This window comes from Syngnathus typhle, linkage group LG4 (assembly GCF_033458585.1).
Source record: "Syngnathus typhle isolate RoL2023-S1 ecotype Sweden linkage group LG4, RoL_Styp_1.0, whole genome shotgun sequence".
NCBI lineage: Eukaryota > Metazoa > Chordata > Actinopteri > Syngnathiformes > Syngnathidae > Syngnathus > Syngnathus typhle.
The window spans coordinates 10,961,788-10,984,056 of record NC_083741.1 but is presented as its reverse complement, the minus strand read 5'-3'; the positions used below and the strand labels follow the sequence as shown (position 1 = coordinate 10,984,056).

At 39.9% G+C, this 22,269-nt stretch overlaps 1 protein-coding gene across 2 annotated transcripts in view; it reads right to left on the bottom strand.

Moving 5' to 3' along the window:
* Window positions 1–6,669: 6,669 nt before the first annotated feature.
* tspan4a (tetraspanin 4a) overlaps window positions 6,670–22,269 on the bottom strand; it is an 83,052-nt gene continuing 67,452 nt past the window's right edge. For both annotated transcript variants that reach the window (XM_061277404.1, XM_061277403.1), the window contains 4 exons: window positions 17,720–17,821; window positions 16,146–16,277; window positions 9,266–9,349; window positions 6,670–7,151 (listed from right to left, as the gene is read on the bottom strand). In XM_061277404.1, the coding sequence (XP_061133388.1) occupies window positions 7,083–7,151; window positions 9,266–9,349; window positions 16,146–16,277; window positions 17,720–17,821 (387 nt within the window). In that variant the 3' untranslated portion in view covers window positions 6,670–7,082. The remainder of the gene's footprint in view (window positions 7,152–9,265; window positions 9,350–16,145; window positions 16,278–17,719; window positions 17,822–22,269) is intronic.

Sequence of the window (22,269 nt, the reverse complement as noted above, 5' to 3'; positions counted from 1 at the left end):
GAAGTGGCATTCTTCTTCAGCTTTGTCCTGTGCTCTGAGTCTAATCCAAATGATTCATTATGTTGCTCATGGCAACACTAGTTGAAAACAACTCCGATTAATGTTGTTTATTATAACGGCCTTTTGTGCTGATGGTACGTCCAATCATTGATGTTGAAAAAATGTTGCATGGTGAAAGATCAATATTATGATGAAATTTACAAGGCTGTTGTGGTTGTGACTCAGTTGGATGAGTTTTGTGCAGCAGTATGTGGACTGGATGTCATTTGAGTAGTCAGGAAACGCGAGATATGTACTTGCAAAAACTAACCCCACAATCCCGTGCATACTTTTGTGATCGCAAGGCTGTATTATTGCTCCATTCTCTCAAGTCCCAGATGGTAAAATTTATCTAATATCATATACCCAATGCTAACTTTATTGCACTAGCACTCTGTAAAATTTAGAACAAAATTACTAGTCCTTCTAAAATCAAACCCAAATGAATTATAAATCTACCTTGTGCCATTTTTATGTTTTTCGTGTTCTGAAGGCAGTAGATGAGATGATAATGCGCTTTCAAGTTCACATCTACAAAAGTATCTATCGCTTGCGTGTTCTCACAACACCAAAATTAAAATAGCTCGACACCGATACTGAAACGATATTACGGCAAAAACTTAAAAGCAGCGGTCTGCTGACAATATTGATGACTAACATCCTTTATTATTGTGAATTCACCAATTTATCTTCGAAGACATACCAATAAGATTTAGTTGCTTGATAAGGGCCACTCAGGTTTTGACTTTCTGTTGCTAAAAATGCCGTGCCGAAAAAGTAAGAAAAACAACATGTCGTACTAAAATATTCTAAAGCCATGGTCAAGTTTATTTATGACCTAGCCGCTGAAAGGTTCCGACCTTACTGTGATGGACCACTGAGCCAAATCCATTCCCACCCTTAGACTGTCAAAAATATCTTCACATACATGTACATTTGTACACTTTCATCACTTGAATTGGCTCAGCTTTTATGTATTTCCTTGAAGCAAAAGCAGAGTTCTTGTTATTCTGTCATCGAGTCACTCAAACCTGTCCTCAAATGAACTATGTATTTTCCCCCAGGAACAAAAATGGGTTTAAGCGGCATGCTTAATGCATTAGGCAACAGCGCAATTGCTACTTTCTGTCATATAACTCTTCCTGTCAGTTGATTCACCTCCTGAAGCAGTGGAATTTTGACTGAGTTACTTTACATCTCTGCAGGTTGGTGACCCAGTCAGATGCAGCTGTTGACTAGTTTACAAATCCTCACTTTTGGCATGAAATGTCATCCTATTTGATTATTTTAGTTATTTGATGCATTCTCCTTTCAAAGTTAAATGATGGTTGTACATCTTTAGTGGTTTTAATTTATTTGGTATTTTATCTCATCTACTCTGGGCCAAAATTATAGATACAGGCAATAATATTAACCATGATGTCACACGTTGCAATTCCTTTAATGGCACTGGTAAGTAAAACATTCTATTTTATTTAACCAAAGCAGACTTGCCAAAATAAAATTGTATATTGTATGAATTCATGTTCCCCCCCCCCCCCCCCCCCCCGTCTTGTGGTGATAGGTCGGCACTTCTGGGGAGGGGGGGGGGGATGTGGCATGGTTCATGGTTCTATTGTTAGTGTATTAAACTACCGAACAATATTTTGCAACTAATTCCCGGATTTCCTAGTTTACTTACTGTATACACACACACACACACACACAATCTTTTCCATTACATTGTGTTAATAACGTTATGCTTCTTATCACATTATCGCGCGATACTTTTGATGTTTGGCATAAAATATTCAGATTAATAATATGCCCTACATTGGAGGATGAAGCTTTAGAAAACAGAAATACACACCAGAGGCATGTGTCTGATAAAGCAGCCTTTCTTTTATAGCTATGTCCAGATGTTAATCTCATCCAAAAGCAATCATGCAAAAAAAATTCCAACATTTTATAATATCAGGAGTCGACTGGGAAATGTTACAGGCAGTGTAGTGGTTTACTCGCTTAATTTGTGTGCGGGCAGGGCAGGTACGGCTCCCACTCAGTGAACTTGAACTTGACTAGTTGTCTGTCTCTGCATTTACTGTCTGGCGGCCAGTCCAAGATGCTTGTCCAAGAAGTTTGTTATTCGCCCGCCCAGTCAGCTGGGACGATCTCCAACTCCTTGCCACCCTGAACTGGATTAGTGATACGGAAAATAGACGGGTGGATTGGGGAATTAAGACTACTTGTTGGAGACTAGCCAATTTACATCCTGAGCAATGTCGATATGCCCTTGAGCAAAGGACTGCACAGAGCGCTCATTCATGGGTAGCATGTCCACAGTCCATCATTGCTGCATGGTTCCTGTAGATGAATTTTAATGCGGTGTGGGTAGCATGTTCATGTTCTATAAGAGAGGAGAAAATTCAATTTGTCCTTCGGGAAACTAACAAAGGGGATGCTTGTTATTATTCTTAGCTGTAAGGACACAGGAACTAAGCGGCCTCAGCACTATGTTAATAACATCAAGGTAATGCAGGAAAATGCTAACATAAGGTCTTAAGTTAACAATCCCCTTTAGAACTTTGTAAGGTCAGAAATAATGCAGATTTAAAGCCATATCTGCAAGTGTGTGTCATTTTTGTCCCGACTCATTTTGCCAAATGTGAAAATAGATTGATTTGTAGAATAAATATATAAACCTACATAACAACATTCATAATTAAACTATAGATGTGAGATTTTTATAATCAGAAAACAGTTGTCGCTATTGTATAAGCATGCATCGAATTTCTTTGGGGCCTCAGTTTGTGCTTCACTCAAATACTAGGGCTGCAACTAATCATTTTAATCATCAATTAATCTGTCCATTATTTTGTCAATTAATTGATGAATTGAATCAAGAATATAGTTTTAAGGAACTGCAAGCAGAACCGACATGCCGAGGTGGGTGGGGGTGAAATAGTTACCTTGGGAGATCACATACCTATGACGTGTCCATTTGGAGACCACCTTACATATCCGTGAGTAATCTGATGGACATACAGTTTGAATAGCTTCTGTCTAGAATGAAACTAAGAAGTTCAGGGTGTGTTTGCTTCTCTCTCATGACTTCACGCAGAAGATGAAAGCTTCCCTGGGTTTGTTGTCAAACTACTTTGGCAGTGTACACCCAAATGAGAGACCCAGCTCATGCCTAAAATGCAGTCCATTTCTTCCACTCTGAAAAGCCCATCTGTGCTTTTTTATCTGCTCTACATGGCCCACTATTTGGCTTTCGGAAGAAGGCAAGTGGGTGGAAAGGTGAGGGAACAAACACATAGGTATGTTTTATTGATCAAGTGCAAGATGGGAGAAAGCCCGCGAACATGGGAATGAATAATGTATTGAATGAGAGGAAAGGATACAGAGATTTGCTGAAGCGATGAGGTGGATTGGAAAGGCAACAGGGGGATGAGAGGAGACTCTGGGGTTTGGCCGAGTTTTTTTCTGCTTGTCCCGACTAATGGAGTCAACAGGAACTCTTGTGCTACAGTTGGAATTGGTGCACAGATGCGGACAAATCTCTGCAGTCTGTGAAATAGTAGCACCATCACTCGATGATCCATCTTCACTTTTTGTTTTTCAATTTCTTTTCAGGTATCATTGACGCAAATATGAGGCCATCAGCGTTTGACAACTCGGGCTGTGTTTTTTCGGGACTTCAGGTTGTCGGGCGTCATAATATTTCAGTTGAAGTGTACTGTGACACCCGACGCAGTGTTTCCCAACCTTTATTAAGCCAAGGCACATATTTTGCATTTAAAAAATGTCACGTCACATCACCTTTGACAAATGCAAAATTGAGTGGGAACGTGAGCGTCAGCTCCAATTGATTCTCCAGACTCAATAGCCAACCCTACTACAATGCCACGACACATCTCATTCTCAGTCTCATTCATAACTACACTACTATTCAAAAGTTTGGGGTCACCCAGATAATTTAGTGTTTTCCATGAAAACTAAGATAATTGCACGAGGGTTTTCAAGAGGTTTTTAATCATCCATTAGCCTTCTAACACAATTAGCAAATGCAACGGACCATTAGGAAACTGGAGGGATGGTTGCTGGAAATGGGTATCGCATTAAAAACTAGACGTTTGCAGCCAAAATAGTCATTTACCACATTAAAAATGTATAGCGTGTATTCCTGATTAGTTTATCTGCATTAAGGACAGTTCTAAGTGATCCCAAACTTTTGAACGGTAGTGTATGGGCACTAAGTAGTCTGCAGTTAACAACATGCATACTTTTGAAATGTAGGATGAAGACAGCATCCGGGGGGAAACCCAAGCATGAGGACAACATGCATAATTCACACAGGAGATCTTGACTGAGACAGACTTCCTGATCATGAGTCATGACTTCACTGTGCTGCTTTTTCTAAAAGCCCCCCAAAAAACTGGGTGTTGAGTGGCCTAGTCAATAAACTAGTAAATTTGGATTTAAGTGCTTTCAGATTCTATACCGGCTATGGATCACAAAACAGCTGGAAACGTTTTATCGATCTGACAAAGTAGGGCAGAGTTTAGAAGAGTTATTTGGAGAAATTTGGCTTGCTTCCACCACCCACAACTGCTGTGAACCTTTGACATCTCCCACCCACAACAATGGCCATGGAATGCATGTGCGCCTGTGTGGTTGTCGGGCGAGAGCATCTGTAACGCCTTGATGGCGCGCGTCACTGCAGCCGACAGACCATTTGCTTCCGCCTTCTACTTTGCACCCCTTCCCAATAAAAACCGGTGCATCCAGCTTTTTGGGACCTTCTCCATTGATCATAAAATCAAAAAAATATCTTTGATTCTTAGTATTGCTATTCACTGTACAGTATTTTAATGAGGACCAAAATGCAATTGTTCACTGTCTGTCTTCATCTGTCTATTCACTGTACAGTATCTAAATTAATTTTTTTATTTCATTTTGATTTTATCACTGTACAATATTTTAATGAGGGCCAAAATGCAATTATTCACTGTCTGTCTGTCTGTGCATATGTCAAGCTCATTTGCTTCATTTGCTCATTGACTTCCACCTCATCCTCCAAGGTATTTTGTATATGCATCTCTTCTGCAGACAGACCTATGGGCTGCCTCCTTTTTTTTTTTTCTGGTGTGAAAATTCACAAGCCGCAGGGTGTGAAGTGTCATTTTCATTTATCGTTTTCATTTCTTCTTTCATAATGTACAGTAGGTGCTATGAAACTTTGGAAGGGACTTCTTTTAAGACCTGGTCATATAAAGTAGATTTCCTATCCAGAGCATCTCCAGACAGCTTCAAAGCCGCAAAGGGTTGTGTTGTTTACATTCACACTATATGAGAGTGCAGCAGTGCTTGGTTAGTGAGAAAGAAAAAAAGGCAGGTTTCAGGATCCAATTGATTTGTGGCTAATTCCGACATGTACGTTTTGCTCCTCCATTATACGTTACTTTTGGAATTGGTAATATGAGTATTATTGTCACAAAGTATTACGATTTAGTTTTCTTTCAAAAAACAACTGACAACCAAATCTGAAAACAGTCTTTTCCCAGCGAGGGGCTTCACGCACCATGTACTGAATGGATTTCAATATTAATGTCACGTTCATCTTGCTAATAGAATAAAACACCCAAGCCTAACTCACGAGCGATGGGAGTGCCTTCTCTCATTTCTGCAAGACAGCTGGTTGAAAAGATGGAGGCAGCTGGTAATTCTGTGACTTGTGTGCAATATTCAAAGGATAACTCCCTTTAAGATGTGTTCTTGTTGCGCTCTTACAAATGACCTTAGCAAGGTTGCAGCGCCAGTGGATACAGCAAAATACTTCACTTTAGCATGTCTGCTAGACTGAAACAAAATGGGATGTATTTACTCACTTTTATTTCATGGCCATGGTTTGCATGAAATAAAAGCATAGAGAAGCAGTCGACCTATTAAATGTAACTGGATCTAGATGATATTTCTTGCAAACCCTTGAGAAAATGAAATTGAGTAAATTCAACACATTATTTTTCTCTCTCTCTTTTGGGATAGAATGCTGTCATATTGTTTTTTCATACACGTAGCTCACAGCACAAGTTAAATTGTTCAATTAAGGAAAGGCGTAATGGTACACAGAGGCATTGTGACTGCGGTTTTTGCTCAAAGGAGCTCCCAAAACAGCCAAAACTGCATTGACTAACTGCAGAAGCATTTGGGAAAATTTCTTCACTTTGTCTCAAGTGTGTTATAAGTATGGATTACAGTTGACAGCCAAAGATAAGTGTATGAATTTGAGGTAAAGTGAAAAGACCTGATGGAGGCTTCCAAGGCTCGAGAATAATCTTTGTCATTGGCGCTCTCGTCGGAGCTGGAGGAGAAACAGCCTAGGGCCATTTGGCTGTGTGTGTGTGCTATGGAATTTAAATACCTGTGAGAATGTTTGTATCGACAATGCTATGATTCTTCTGCCTCATGCAAAGCCACCATACAATGGTATGTTTTGTTCTGTAGAGCCCAGGAGTTATTTTAGGTGGACTACATCGTTTCTATTTACACCAGCACTAGTCTTAGTCACGTAAAGGATTTCTGACATGAATACACACCAAAAGCCTCAAGCATTTGATGATGAGCAATGACACACTGACTGCTCACTAGATCAAAACATTTAATACACACCATCACAGGGTACATGCACTTGCAGCACTTCACTAGTGCACTTTCTTAACTGAGCCTCTCCTTTTGTAAACACATAAAAACAAAATAATTTAAAACAAATACATTTAAAAAAGGCTTACACTGCATAACATTCTTTATACTGCTAGGTAAAACGCATCACAGAAATTAGTAATTGACACAAAGCAAATGATAGGAAATGTACTACACTGAGACTGTGCTTGTTGGAAAATGAGCAGGCAAGATGTGAAGAGCAACAACGTCCCTGACGAAAGGTCACCAGAGAAGGAAGGTCACAAAGAAGAGAATGCGTCGGGAGGAGAAAAGCTGCATCCGTCCCCCCTTGAGTGCAGGAACGTTGCAGATGTGCTCACGGACGCCAGGCTTCAGTGTTAAGCGTAGAAGGTTTCGGCTTTGACTGCCTGACAGAACATTGTCATGGAAAACACCAGGCCTAGGATCTGGAAAACATCAAACGTTCAGTTCTAATCAATTCTTTCTGCTTTCATTATTCATATTCATTTTGAATTAGGATTTGTCAATTAATCCACCCTCAATTACTACATCATCTAATCTATGAGCTGTCAAAAATGTGCCAATATTTTCCCTTTTACTGCAAATTAATATTGGCTGCCCTTTAGGCGACTAGCTGTTTATCACTAACCACTATTATCTTTACTGTCATTTTTATTAAGAGGCAGCACAGTGGACGGAAAATGCAGAGCTGCATTGTTTTATATTGGCAGGTGTTCCCAATACTTTGGTGACAAACGGCTTTCTGAACATTGTAGTGCAGTTCTACATTTCAATAAACCGCAACTGTAATAAGAGGTTCATGTCAAATGTGTAATAGGTTTTGTTATCTTTGCAAAGACAACATTTGTGGATCTGATGTCGTGAGCAGTGAGTCATGCTTGACGCTCCCAGGAACAGAAAAGTGTGTTAGAATTATGTGATGTACGTCATTCTTGACATAAAAAATGAAGTTTACGTGAGCGCATGCTAAGCACCAGTGGTTTTATTAATATGGTTTACACATAAAAGAGAGTGACATCATGAAATAGACCCCAAGGTACACAAGTTCATCACAATCATTTAACACCAGGGGAAGTAAAGGGAACACAAGCGTGTCGTAATACATGACCTTTCAGATGATTTATGACTTGGAGATATAGCAGGTTGTCGGTTAAACTGCAGCTTCAGCAATTTAGTCTCCCGCTCTCTATGTTCACATGGCAAAGTGTTCTTGAGCAAGACACTGGATGACATTCTCCCACTGCTTAGGTCAGTGTCATGCTTTCAAGACCACCATTAAGTGAGAAGTGCTCACCCTTTCCTTTTGGTTTCTATTCTAGTTTATTCTTCTTATTATTATTATTATTATTATTATTAGTAGTAGTAGTAGTATCTGTATTCACCCATCATCCATCAAACTAAAACTTCATTTTCCGTATCCTGTTGAGTCGAAGCCTATCGCAGATCTCTTTGGGCAAGAGGCTGGGCAAATTGGACTGGTTAATTGCAGGGCACATATTGACTCCTTGACCCTTACTGACAATTTATGTGAACCACGTAGAGTCGTCAAAAGCATTTTAGCAATGGCTTGTATTAAAAAAAAATCTCATTAGAGGGAGAGTCGTAAAAGCCAAGGTACCATTGTTATTGATGTGAAATATACATTATTATGTGAAGCTAGGCACTAACGTTGATGTTGTCATGACATAATAAAACAATAAATGGATGAGATCGTAATTTGAAGAATGACACAGAAATATCCTCTCTGATATATATTTTCTAAATTTCATTTCGATTGTACTTTGAATTACTTTGAAGACCAAATAATGAGTTGCCCAATACAATCATTGTTCTTGCAGTCGAACGCGACTGTTGGGGGGGAAAAAAAACCCCTCTTGGAGTAAAGCTGACTTAGCATTACATTACACAGAGATTTATCAAAAAATACAGATATTTATTCACTTTAGTCATCATTAATGTAACACCTAAAAAAAAAGTGCTTTTCTGCACATATTTTGCACTTCAAGAGAATCATTATGGAGATTTGTATTTACGTTTAAGCTCATTGAGCAGTGGCCAACTTTGCATACTTCCCAAATAGTTACTCTGGGGGGAAAAAAGGTAATGCATCACTTTGCATGAGCCATAATTACACACACGCTCAAACACTGTTAAGTTGATTACATCTACTTTCTGGTTCATTTGCTGTATTAGAAGATTCAAAGCACCGCTGAGAGTCTAATGGCTGACTACAAATGAGCCTGCAGCTGCAGAAGAACCACGTGACTGATGCCTTCAAGAACGGAGTATTTCACTTTATCGGTTGTGCAGGCATGTCACGTAGCAATCGGCCGCGAAGGAGATAAAAGAGTTTTATGGAATGTCAGCCGAAGTGGTCTTCAGTGCGAACATACTTTTGCTGTCCCTAGAAATCCTGCAGCAGCACTTAATTCAAAGGACACTGGAAATGTTAGGTTTACCTAACCAGAAGTCAGAGTGCCCGTATGCAAGTGGAAATATCAAAAAGTGACTCACAAATCATGGAAGTCTCTCTAATTACCTGAGTAAGTGCCGTGCAAAGAGCAAAGATCCAAAGGGCCACCAGATTCTCATTAAGCCAGTCCTTCACCCGCTCGTAACACGGCTGTTGACACACACGCACACAGAGAGACACACACAGGAGATGCGTTAAACAGGCGAATGGCAGTCTTAAGACTGTCATCAGTCATGTCATGATTTCAGTGGGCATATACCTGCCAATCTTAATGCTTAATCTCACCAAGACATTTTTCAATAGCTCAATGGGAGCATTTTGGCGCAGGGTACTCTATGTTCCAGCATAGGCGTGCCCCAGTGTAAAAAGCAGGGTTCATAAAGTGCAAAGTTGCAAAGGTTGGCTGTGCAAGCACATTTGGGATCAACTCAAAAGGAGATTTTGAGGCAGACCATCTCTCAGGTCCAACACCAGCAATCTCTGACATCATAAATATTCTTCGAGATGAGTGGATACATACTCGCACAGAGACTCGCAAATATAGCACAAAGTATTCCCAGAGAATAGTCAAGGGTGCAACATTTTGTTGTCATTGTTACTCCCGGGTCAGCCATATAGACGCTTTAGTCCCGCAGTGTAATTACATTGTGTATCGACTGTCAATGCTAAAATTGCAAATTGTCTTGACTTTTAAAAAATTGAGATCTTTCTCGCAGTTTTTATTACCATTCATCTTTTTAAAAATTTGAACAATTCTTACTAGTCTCTGACTTCAAAACTAGTTTGTTGTGTAACCTATACTATATACCGTAATTTTCGGACTATAAGTCGCACCGGAGTATAAATCGCACCAGCCATAAAATGCCCAAAAAAGCGAAAAAAAACCCATATATATGTATATAAGTCGCTCCTGAGTATAAGTCGCCCCCCCACCCAAACTATGGAAAATAACGCGACTTATAGTCCGAAAATTACGGTATACTATATGAGACGTTCATACAATTTTTTAGGTTGTCGTAATGGCCCTCCGAAGGAAACTATGACTATGATGCGGCCCGCGACAAAAATGAGTTTGACACCCCTGCTTTAGTCTCTCTTATTATTCTGTCTGTACACTTCAAGTAGGTTTGTGTACCTGACTAAAATGTGATTTTCCTCCCTGCAGATGCTTTGCCAGACCTTTACTCACTGCACTTGCTCTTCTTCACATTTGTTTGAACCAGAATTAGTAAGTGAAAAGCAAACTATATAGTCGACCACAGACTTGGCCACTGAAGAATATTACAAGTATCACTGGATGTTTAGGGCAATTATACAGACAACAATTTGCCTCCTTTCCTTCTCTAAAAATGCACCTTCTTACAGCGCTCTACAAATATATCTTAATTTAACCTGTCCTGATGAGAGAGTATTCCTGTTCAGTACCTTCAACAATGTTAGGAACCACCATCTTAAAACTGCATACCTTACATGAACTTTCTTTTTGCACTGCCTCTGTCTCAGACGTTTTGTTTTTTTTCGTTTTTTTTAATTACACTTGAAAAAAAAATATTTTTAAACTCCGAGTGTCCCTGACGAAGAGGAATAGTTACTATATCAATAAGGAGGACTGGGGTAGTGCCCTCTTGGGTGAAAAATGGAAGGGTGTGACAAAAAGGAGGTGAGGTGTCAAGGAAGAAGATAAAGGCTGAATTACAAATGATGGGGGAAAGGTTTGCAAGAAAGGTCGGGTGGCAAATGTTAGCCCCAGGGAACTTTCAGACATTGAGTTGTGTCAGCTTCGGATCAGTGAAAAAAAACATCTTGAGACATGGTGAAGAATGGCTGAAAGTGCTGCTACCATACAGGGGCAGTGTTCTCACTCAATAATTTATTGCTACAGATACAATTTGGTGACTGCTATTTCTATAATCTAAATAATCAATTGGGTGAGTCAGAGGCGCATGAACCAAAGACACAATTTATTTTGCAGTTGCCCGAAACACCAGGGAACCAAAGGTATATATTTTTTCTCAGCACAAGGTAAAGTAATTCTCAGCTGGATCAAAATGGAAAGTAATGCAGTGAGCCTGCATCACTGTTATTCATCAAACAGATTTCTGTTGGACCCCAGTGGTCCATCTAAAAATGTTAGGAAAGTCAGAGCTGATATGCGAGTTCAAGGTATGTAACATTTTCTTCCATTCAAATTATACGACGCACAAAAGTGTGACGAATTAACAAAGATACTAAGGGAATGAGGAGAGGTGACGTAAGGCCAAGGGAGATGGCAAAGGCCAAACAAGAAGCATATGTATGCCAGGTCTGACAATGGAGAGAAAGATGGATTTAGGTTGACCATCCATCCAACCATTTTCTCAGCCGCTTATCATCACGTGGGTTGCTGAAAAAGATCGAGATGGGGAATGGTATGCTGTTTAAGGATAAAGATGGCTATGTGTTGATTGGTGCCAGTATAGATAGATGGAAAAAATACTGGGAGGATTTGATGAATGAAGAAAATGGGAAGCAAGGCAGGCAATTGCAGTGAACCAGGAAGTAGCATTGATTTCTAAAGGGAGTGTTAGAAAGGCACTAAAGAGGATGAAAAATGGAAAGGCAGTTTGTGCTGATGACATAGCTGTGGATGTATTGAGGCATCATGGAGAGATGCATGCAGGGGTTTTTATGGATTTTAATCGGTGAGAAAATGGAAGAAAGGAATGGAAGAAAAGTGTGCCGGTGCCCATGTAGAACTAGTACAGTATAGACCAGGGGTGGGCAAACTTTTTGACTCGCGGGCCGAACTGGGTTCTAAATTTGGACCGGAGGGCCGGACCAGGAGCAGATGGTATAGGCGTTGTGTGAAGTCATATAAGCGACCTGTAAAGGTCATTGCATAAAAGATCTTGGCCTTTAGTAGGTAGTAAAGCATGGATATTCCAAACAAGTTTTTTGAAAACAAATGCATTTATTAACAGCATTAAAAAAAAAAAAATTTCACTAAAAAACTGCTATCAGTGATTCTCATAAAATACGACACTGTTATTATGAATAACAATCTCCATCACTTCAGTGCCTGCAGGTCAGATTAATGAAAGATGTTTATCTTATGGGATCACATCAAACGGCAAACATTCTGACCAAATATATCATCTTGAAGAATCGGTGAAAGCATACACTCAAATAAAGTAATCAACGGTGAGGGGTATCTGAAAATCAGAGCAGAGTTTTAACTCGCAAACACCTGGTAACAGAGGTGAGGAAACGGGAAACACTTAAGAACTTTACAGGTTAAGATTAGTCGCAAATAGGTGGTGCATCAATGTCCTTGAGCATCCTGCATTGTTTGAAAATGAGAATGGTCGCTAGTTTCAATCCCTGCTATGTGTACAAATCATATTCAAAATGCATTTTTTTACAATAAACTTGAGAGCTTCCCGTTCATTTTCAGTGGGAACAGTGTTGTTGGTCTCCCTTTTTTGCTAGTGCGTCATAGTCTGGAGTAAAATTTGTTGTGGCAATTCTTAGGCGAGATCCGAGGTGTTGGTCCGTTTACCTTGATCTGTGACGGGTTGATGTTGATGTGGCTGAACGTCACGTCGCGTACGTCGAGCCAAATCGGCCACTCTTTTTTAAACACTCGGCACTCACTTCTTTTTTTCGGGCCACTCATTTTAATGGAAGGATTCCAGGGGAAGGTTTGTGGGTGGCTTTAGCGCAAAACTGCATCTGAAAGCTCAGCGCGCGAATTATAAGAATGCTGTCGTCAAAGCCCACGCTCTAAATTCGGGACTGATACGAATAGAGCGAGAGTGCGCCAAGTCCGTACTACTGAGTACGTACACGCACTTGTGAGTGTGCACCGAGCTTTCTGACACGGCTTCCGGTAGTAAATGCGCAGGCGAGCGCTGCGCCATCTACTGGGAAAACGCAGTCATTGCAGGCAAAATGACCAAAAAAAAAAAAGTTTAATAATACAATTTGTTCAGGGTTGGCGGGCCGGATTAAACGGTCCCGTGGGCCGGATGTGGCCCGCGGGCCGTAGTTTGCCCACCCCTGGTATAGACCTATAGAGAAATCAGAAAGTGTAGTGGAAGCTAGAACCAGGACAGAAGTGATTATTTGTGCAAGTATGGTTTCATGCTTCGGATGAGAATCACTGATGCATTATATGCTTTGAGGGTGTTCATGGAGAAGTAGAGAGTCGGTCAGGAGCTGCATTGTTTCTTCGTGGCTCTCGAGAAAACCTATGATGTGGGCACTCAGAGAGGAACTGTGGTACAACATGAAGATGTCACAGAGAATAATGCAGTAGCAGAACAGTGGTGAGGTGTGCTGTAAATGTGAAAAGAGTTCAGGGTAGAGGTGTGACTGCATCAAGATCAGTTGTCAGCCCTTTCCTCTTTGTATTAGTGATGGCTCGGCTGACAAATGAGGCTAGACTGGAATCTCCGTGGACCATGATGTTTACAGATGACATTGTAATCTGAATTGAAAGCAAAGTGGAAGAACATTTAGAAAGGTAGAGGCATGCATTGGAAAGGGAAAAAATGAAGATTATTAGAAGATAGAATATATGTGTGGGAATGAGAGAGGCAGAGGAGGAAGAGTGAGGCTACACAGAGAAGAGATAGCGAGGGTGGAGGATTTTAAATACTTGAGGTCAACGGTCAAGAGCAATGAGTGTCGTAAAGGAAATTAAAAAAAAGAAATCAAAACAGGCTGGAGGAAAGTGTCACTAGTGTTGTGTGATAAGAGTTTGCTAGGATGAAGGGGGAGGTTTATAAGACCAGCCATGATGTGCACATCAGAAACAATGGCACTGTAGAGACAACATAAAACAGAGCTGGAGGAAATGAAGATGTTGAGGTTCTCTGTCGGAATGACCAGGTTGAATAGGAATAGCTATGAGCTCAATGGAGGGGCAGCAAAAAGTCATGAGGGACGGCAGACTTGGATGATTTGGTGGAAAGATTTTGGGGATGGAGCTGCCTGCCGCGACAGCTGATGAAAGCCCTAAGAGACGTTTGGTAGATGTAGGGAGGGCACGAGGGCAGCGGATGTTAGAGAGGAGGATACAGAAGATCAACTTAGATGGAAAAGGATAACATGCTGTGGCGAACCTAACGGAGCAAGCTGAGAGGAAAAGCGGAAAATGTGTTCCAGCAGGAACATATACAAATGGTCACCACTATATTCTCTCTATTTTTGTGTTGTTTAGCATTTCTTTAAACATCTTTATTCCCTTTCTTTCTAAAACCTAAAGTAGCCATGATTGTAGTGCATTATAATTCTAACCTCCGACCTTGTGTCACAATCATAAAATAATCCCAGTTGAATTTTTGGGGAACTTTTTAACCCAAAGCAGAGTGACTTGGCTTTATGTGTTGTTTGAATTATTGATGCTTCACATTTTCAGCAATAGCAGATTGAATTGTGCAAATACGTGTTTGTCGCACTGTGACCGAGTGGGTTTGAGTGCTTGAGAGTTTTTTTGGAGGACATTTTTGTCACAGTTTTCCATTAGTTCATTCACTAGTTTGATTGTTACATTCATTAGTATAATGATGTGAACTCAGAGCCTCCACTTGCTTGTTTACGCACATTTTTAGCATCTTAGCCTAATGGCAGTACCAATAAAAATATTTAGTCAATCCACTTGACGTAGTGAAAATGGAACCTTTTGGCAGTGCACAGTGTCTATTTAATTGTTGAAGGTAATGAAGACAAGGCTGAATGGGATTTTAAAAGAATAGACTATTGTTTATGGAAATCAATCAGCTTGGAGAAAAACAATATTCAAACTGGTAAATTCATAGTGCAAAAACTGCAATAGTATTCACCGAGGTGGTGGTCTGAGGGAGAAATTTAACATCTTGACTTTCCCGCTCAGTTCATGACTGAAAGATTAGCGCTAATGTTATTAAGTGACAAGTTAATAGCAACCGGGCCATTTTACAAATGCGGTGCAGAAGAATTTGCAGAGGTTAAGAACTGGTCACTGGGATGTGGCGTTTGTTTTAAATGAATATTTGATGTTCATACGTATCTTTCTGCAGCATTAATTACTTCGGGTGCAAACTTGCTGTATCGTGCAACATAGACGGTAGATAGCAATTGTATTACAAGGTATACAATACCTTAGTATTCTACTTCGGACCCTGGCAAAGGGTCAAGTAGATTTTTTTTTTACTAGCTCACTATGCAGCTTTATCATAATTTCAAGTCACGATCACAAAAACAGGGAGAGAATCAATTCATTTTCATTCATGATATTCATGATTTTGCCCAAAAATGCTTTTGCAGCATGTTTACGACAACAAAACACAGCTAGATCAAATTGGAAAAAAAAAAAAATCCAAGCAATACGTATTGCAATAATTGGCTTCTAAGCCAAGAATTTTATAGAAAGCAGCTATGAATCAAATCATCTTATCAGGATGGGCTTGTATCAGGAGAATACCTCTGCCATTGATTTGACAACCTTGGATTTTGTACTTAAGTGCTAATAATTATAATAATAATAGTATGCACGGTTGACCAGTTGGGACAACATGAGTGTAGTTACTTTCTTTCCCAACATTTTGGATAACAAGGCTTGTACAAACTTTGCTGTACATTAAAATGATGAACTAAAAGAATATTTAGTTAAGACTTATAAAAGGAAAATCCAGCCATGATGGTCCATTTTTCACTAATAAGATCAGTTTTTTTTTCCAGCCTCAAAATGCATGTGGCCTTCCCTACTTGGACCCACTTCAAATATCGGGAAACCTCATAAAACGAATCGCTTTTCCATGGCTGACTTAAATGAGCAAGGAATGAGCAGCCTCTCTGCATCATAGATGAGGTTTCTGCCACGATTAATGATGAGGGCAGAGCCTTTTTAATTGTTTGGGGATCAAAGCTGGGATTAAAAGACTGAGAAGAACAACAACAGCTGGATCGTCGTGCCAGTGCTTACCGCTGTCCACCATGTTCCCGGGTTGTCCAGGCCGCAGTTGTCACTGTACTCCAGGCAGCAGGAGTCTGGCACACGAGAAGCATTGTAGACTTCAAACCAGTCCGTGTGGTTGGTCACTCCACAGCAGCGGAACTGCGGACAAAAGAGTATTTATCATTCTCACAGAGAGACCAAAGTTAATTTACTTGCCATGAATTGGATCTATACATTTGCCAACCCACAGTTCAATAGAGTCACTTTTCTTTAGTGCACGTCTCATTTGCTTCAACGAACATTTCCTAACCCCCTTAATTCATCACCTCTTTATCTTCTCCTTTTGTGCTGCTCCATGTTTTGACAAGGTTTCACATTTGCAAATCAGTTCATTTCATGGAAAGAACAAGATAAGCGCTCTGTGTTACGGTATCTGTCGATTGTTATCCAACTAAAGAATAATTGTGTCTCTGGATTTAGACAATTTGGGGTTAAAAAAAAAAATAGCTCTATACAATTATTCGATGATCTAATAGTTGTAATTAATTGTCGATTATTCGAATTATTTAGACACCTCTTTGCCTATTGTTCCTCCTCTTGTGTATGGAGATGCTATTCGTTGAGTTAATACTATTCAGAGCAGGCTCTGCTCCAGGGACATCTTCCTTCTAATCTATTCAATGACTCAGCATGTATGGAGAAGTCTTGGTGAAGAGAGCTGTAGCTAAACATGAAGTGTTTTTTTTTAATGGGCATTAACTCAGCTAGACTTTTTTATGCAGCTTCTTTACTCACACAGATACACAAACATCCTGCCCATGTATGGCACGGCAGTGTATTCCTGTCTGAACATGCATAATGTCAAACTGCTCCTGTTAAGACAGACTTGTCCCATGCCATCATCATCCTGCATGCAGCTAAAACGGCACATTAACACCCACAAAGGCTGACACACAATATTGCATATTTTATTTACTCTTGTCAGCATGAATGCCTTTGATCATGCGCAAACACACAAATGCTATGTCGCTTAGCCCAGCCACATACGCAGGCCTGGCCTGTCATTATGTACTAATGGAACAGAACTGCTCACCGCATCGCTCGATGGTGTATGTGAAAATATACCCAAAGAGCCCGAAAGTCTCTGATATGTCATTTGATGTCTTCTGAAGGCATTTACCATCCGCGCTATCTGCTCCACGCATCCTCCCCCACCTCACCACACTATATTCAAAATCACAAATTGCTTCCTTTTCCCTTTAAATTTTAAAACAAATATTCGGGTAAAGCACATCAAAGTGAAAGCTGAGAACAAAGATTACCTCTCAGAGAGGATGATCCATTTATCTGTCAGCTTTTTTCACTACAGCCTTTTAAAGTTGGGAATGTGGCAGAGATATTTGAGCTGTTTTTCTCAGCTGATGGTTTTTTGGGGGGCGGGGGGGGCTAAGACTGGGACCGCAAAGCGGCACATTCTGTTAACTACAAAAATGATTGCAGTCTGAGACCTCCAAGTGACTGTGCAAAAGCAAGACAGTTGAAGACTATAAACTTCATGAATCTATTTCTGTAGGAGCCCACGACTGGTCATTGTGTCTTACATCAGTTTGAACTATCATCCAGGCGTTGGTCAGACCAACGTTGCCCTCCGTGCCAAAAAGCTGTAGGCCCTTCTTCAAATCCCGCTGGGCATAGTGGTCAATCTAAAAAAAAAAAAAAGGCAAAATCAACATTTGGCAGTTACTTGACTAACATTTCAATGGCAATGACATTACATTACCTGCAATCATGGAACAGGCAAGGCAACATTAACAAGAAGATTTACAGATACGTGCTCACATAAAATAAACCATTATAATTATCATCATTCATGGTTGCCTCGGATGGTTGGAAGTAAAGTTACTTCATAATTGATAGTTTGTGTTTCATCTAAAAAAAAGAAAACAAAGAAAAAAGCTGCCTCACGTATTACAGTAGATCACTTGATGTAAAAGATACAATTAAAATGTGCTTCGACCACATTCTATTGGGAGTTTTCAAATCATTAATTTTAAAATCAATTTCAAACAACATATTGAATTCAATAGGTTTTTTTTAAATCCAATCTTACATTCTACATGTGTTGATAAGTGCAATTAAAATGTTATTTTTTTTGTGAAGTTGCCTAATGCATTAAAAACAAGTCATCTGGTTTTGGGGGTGTAATGTTTGTTTTGAAACTGACCTTTGACAATAGTGTATGACAATGAATGAATATTAAATATCTGACAGTTTTGACCCCGAGGAAAAGTTTGCCAGATGAATTTTCTTGTTACCACAGTAACCAGCTGAGCCCGAGGCCGCTGATTTTCATGGCAATGTGACTTGTTCATGGTGGGGAGGTGAGGTGAATCATTGTTAAGAGCTGCACTGGGGACATGAGAATCAACAAAAAAATAATAAATGCATGTAGGTGGTGCTGCTCAGTTTCTACAAGAAACTACACTGGGAAAAAAATATTTGAAATCATATTTCCTCCGTTTTGGATTTGAATGGGGTTGGTGGGAAAAGCAGTCGAGTATATTGATATGGAAATCTCTGTCGCGTATTTAAATCCTGTCGGTGTCACAACGTTGTCGGATTATTTCTTGTCTCTTGTCGTTCCTGTGTTTCTGTTTTTGCCTTTGTCGTTTTCTGTTTGCCATCCCTGTCAGTCTGTCGGTCGGTCCGTTATGTTAGTTTGCCGGTTCTGTTGGTCTTGTTCCCCTCATCCTCCCGTCCAACTACCTTTTCCCTCAGGTCCAAGCTGCATTTGGTCACCCTGCTCCATTCCGATCCGTGACACTCTCAGAGGCATTAGGTCTCGCTCCGGAGCAGGGCAACCGAGGCTTTCATATTGTCATGTTCATCAAATTGTTGGAAAGAATTTCATCATTCAAATTTTTGCAAAGGTAAGGTGGAATACATTTTATGCACTAAAAGATGTATTGCATTTCATCACGTTGAAAAAACAACCAGACTTCGGTCAAAAGCAGACTTGTAACTGTAGAGATGTCTCATCTTGCTGACATTCCAGTTATAAAACCACATTTGCACGGTGTTCTCTGCTGTCCATCTCACAAAAGATCTTGCAATGAAAGTTTTGCAGGTGTTGGCAAACAAAAACGAAAAAAAGATTTAGACCTCAGTTGCTTTGGAACTCGTGTATAAAACAAAACAAAAACTTATTCCGCTAACGCTGTGCCTTCTGGAAAAAAAGCAGTAGAACTTGTTTTTGACAATAATGAACTGTTCCCCCCCCCCCCCAACTATTATATGTAGGCCTGCTTACAAACATTGGAGATGTTTGCCAATCAGTCTTGAAACATACTACACTTCATCACAAAAATACAATTATTTGCTAAATCTATGGCCACATTACTTGGATAAAATATGATATCCACTTATCCTTTTAAGTCTCACTCACTGGTGTGGTGGCGCCTATCCCAGCTCACTTTAGGCGAGTGGTGTTTTAGTCTTCAGCCAATCACAGGGCACAAATCCACAAACGATTCCCATTCATACCCAATTCAGCGTTTCAGACAATGTGCAATGTTCAATGTGTATGTTTTATTGGAAGTACTTGGAGAGCATATTAACATTAAAAGTAAAATCTAAATATGAGAACTTGTCATTTTTAATTATTGCAAGGAAATACAGCAAAGGTTTCTACTCATTTATAGTAAATGATTATTTGCACAAGCTTCTATTCCATTCTCATGGAACAAACTCATAAAAATCTTAATGGAAGCAGCAGAGGGAATACAATGACTTCTTCACAACTTATCAGACCTCTCCTTCACAATCTCACATTTTCAAATGCATTTGCTGCAAACGTATACCATTACCGATGTGTCTTACGTTCTGCTGTTTGTGTTTTCCTGTCTTTGTATCCAACAGAAGTGAATCAATACAAGCCGACGTGATGAATGTAATTATGACATCCACCCACCGACACAAGTATCTGGGTCATTCTGCTTTTTTTTTTTTTTAAATCCTTTTCACCTGGCGGAATAACTTCAGAAAGAGAGGATGGATTTTCAAGTATTTCGTCAGGCTAGTCAATAAGGCCTGAAGACATTCATGTGTTGCTGCAGGTGCTGCAACATCCCCCCCCCCCCCCCCACGCTGAATGACACAACTGATTTTCTGTCATGGATGAAAATTATTCAAATGCAATCAGGTGGTAACTCAAATTAAGAATGAGTACAAAACTATCAGGTTTTCAATCAATGTCACTGAATGGGAGTGACCGTGCACGCAACGCAACACGCGGGATTTTATTCAAAATGCATAAAATTAGCTATTGTGCAAAACATTAATAAAATATCATTTGGCCTAAAGGCACGGAAAGATGGAGTTGAAAGAGAATTCCGAATGAAAGGATGACGTAGAATCTACTAATTCTTGCCACCTTAAAGAGCAGTTGTTCTGGTTTCTAAATGGAGCCCAGCAAAATACTGCTTCTTGACATCACAACAGCAGCATGTGGCAGGCTGCATGCGAGCTATCTCTGTCTTGATGCAAGAATCTAGCCCGAGCAGCTGTTAGATGAGATTGGAATAGACTGCAGAAGCCTGAAGTTGTGCAAATGACAAAAAAAATTAAAATAAAAAGATGCTTCTAAAGTGGGTCATTAGTAAAGCATGACTACTGTGAAAGTCAGCCAGGCAAACAACAGCCACAGTTTTACTTTTAGCTTTGTATTGACGTCCTCGGGACTTCATTCGCTTTTTAACTGCACCAGACGAGTCCAAGATAGCGCATCAATTATTCACATGCTAAGACTAGAAGCAGAGATGTAAGAGGAGATGTATATGGCAATGCGAGGACAGACACAAAGATGTGACTTTTAAGAAAGCAATAGAGAGGTTAGAACGATGAAATAAGGAAGTAAATACGAACGAATGTTGTGGAACGACAAATTCCAGCCATTCTAACATTTAAAATAGAGTTAGAATGTTTGAAATCGAGAAGTACATACGAATGAATGTTGTGAAACAACAAATTACAGCCATTCTAATGTTTAAAAATGACGTTTTCCCCGAACAAAACTACATAATAGAATACAAGTTAACAAAAATAAAGCAATATTCAAATCGATAAAGGTGACACTTTTATCAAATTGGGAATACATGGTCACAAATCTTTCATTGTTGTATTTTAAAACTGTAAAATGTAAAAATGATGGATATAAAAAAACAACAACAAAGTTACAGCTTCATCACAGCAATGCATTTGTTTTCAGTTGAATTCCCGGCCAATGTCGCTACTTGAATGCAGTGCTGATACAGCAGCAAGGTAAAAGAATCTACTCCCACACATTAAAAGAGCATGCATAATGACATGAAAAAGGCCTCAATTTATAAGCTCTCTGCAAAGACCAAAGGCCCATCACCTGCCATAGATGTAGCACGCAGACAGTAGAGTGGCAGATAAAGGCATACGCGAGGAGGCACCGAAACGAGTGATCATTTACACATTACTTAGCTACAATATGCCAGACCGATAAAAAAAACAAAAAACAATGGTCCCTTTCCGCAACAGGATCAAACAAACATGTCTGATTCATGGCCTGAATTGCTAACTTGATGTTTGGAAGTTATTAATAAATAATACTGGTCGTTGGAAGCAAAGTAAATCACTCTGTGATTACGTGTGGTGTTCTGTTTACGTCTGGAGTTGCAGACTTGTCTGGTTTTCTCACATGCTGGTTGTCCATGGTTATTGCTAGGACCTGGATCCTGTGAATACTTTAATTACATCATCGCCCCAAGGGAACCACAACCCGGATTAACTTCCCTTGACTACAAGCCCATTTGCAGTCAGAGTCGAACTTTTCAAGGGCATTTCATTTGACTGCACTGCACTTTTTCCCCCCTGGCTAGGGATGTGGGCTTTAAAGTGTTGATGTACATTTCAAGCAGGGGGAACCCTCTCCAATAGACAATCCGCATATAGTCTTCTCCTGCCTCAGGACAGATCAGTCAATACTTGTGAACTTCCACAGCATCACTAAATTCAAGTACGTACCTTTTTAAAGCAGGATTTGAAGTTTGCAGAGCTCCTCAGATAATGACCAGAGTCCAAAATCAAAAGTTTTACTTCTAACTCAGTCCCACGGCATACCAAG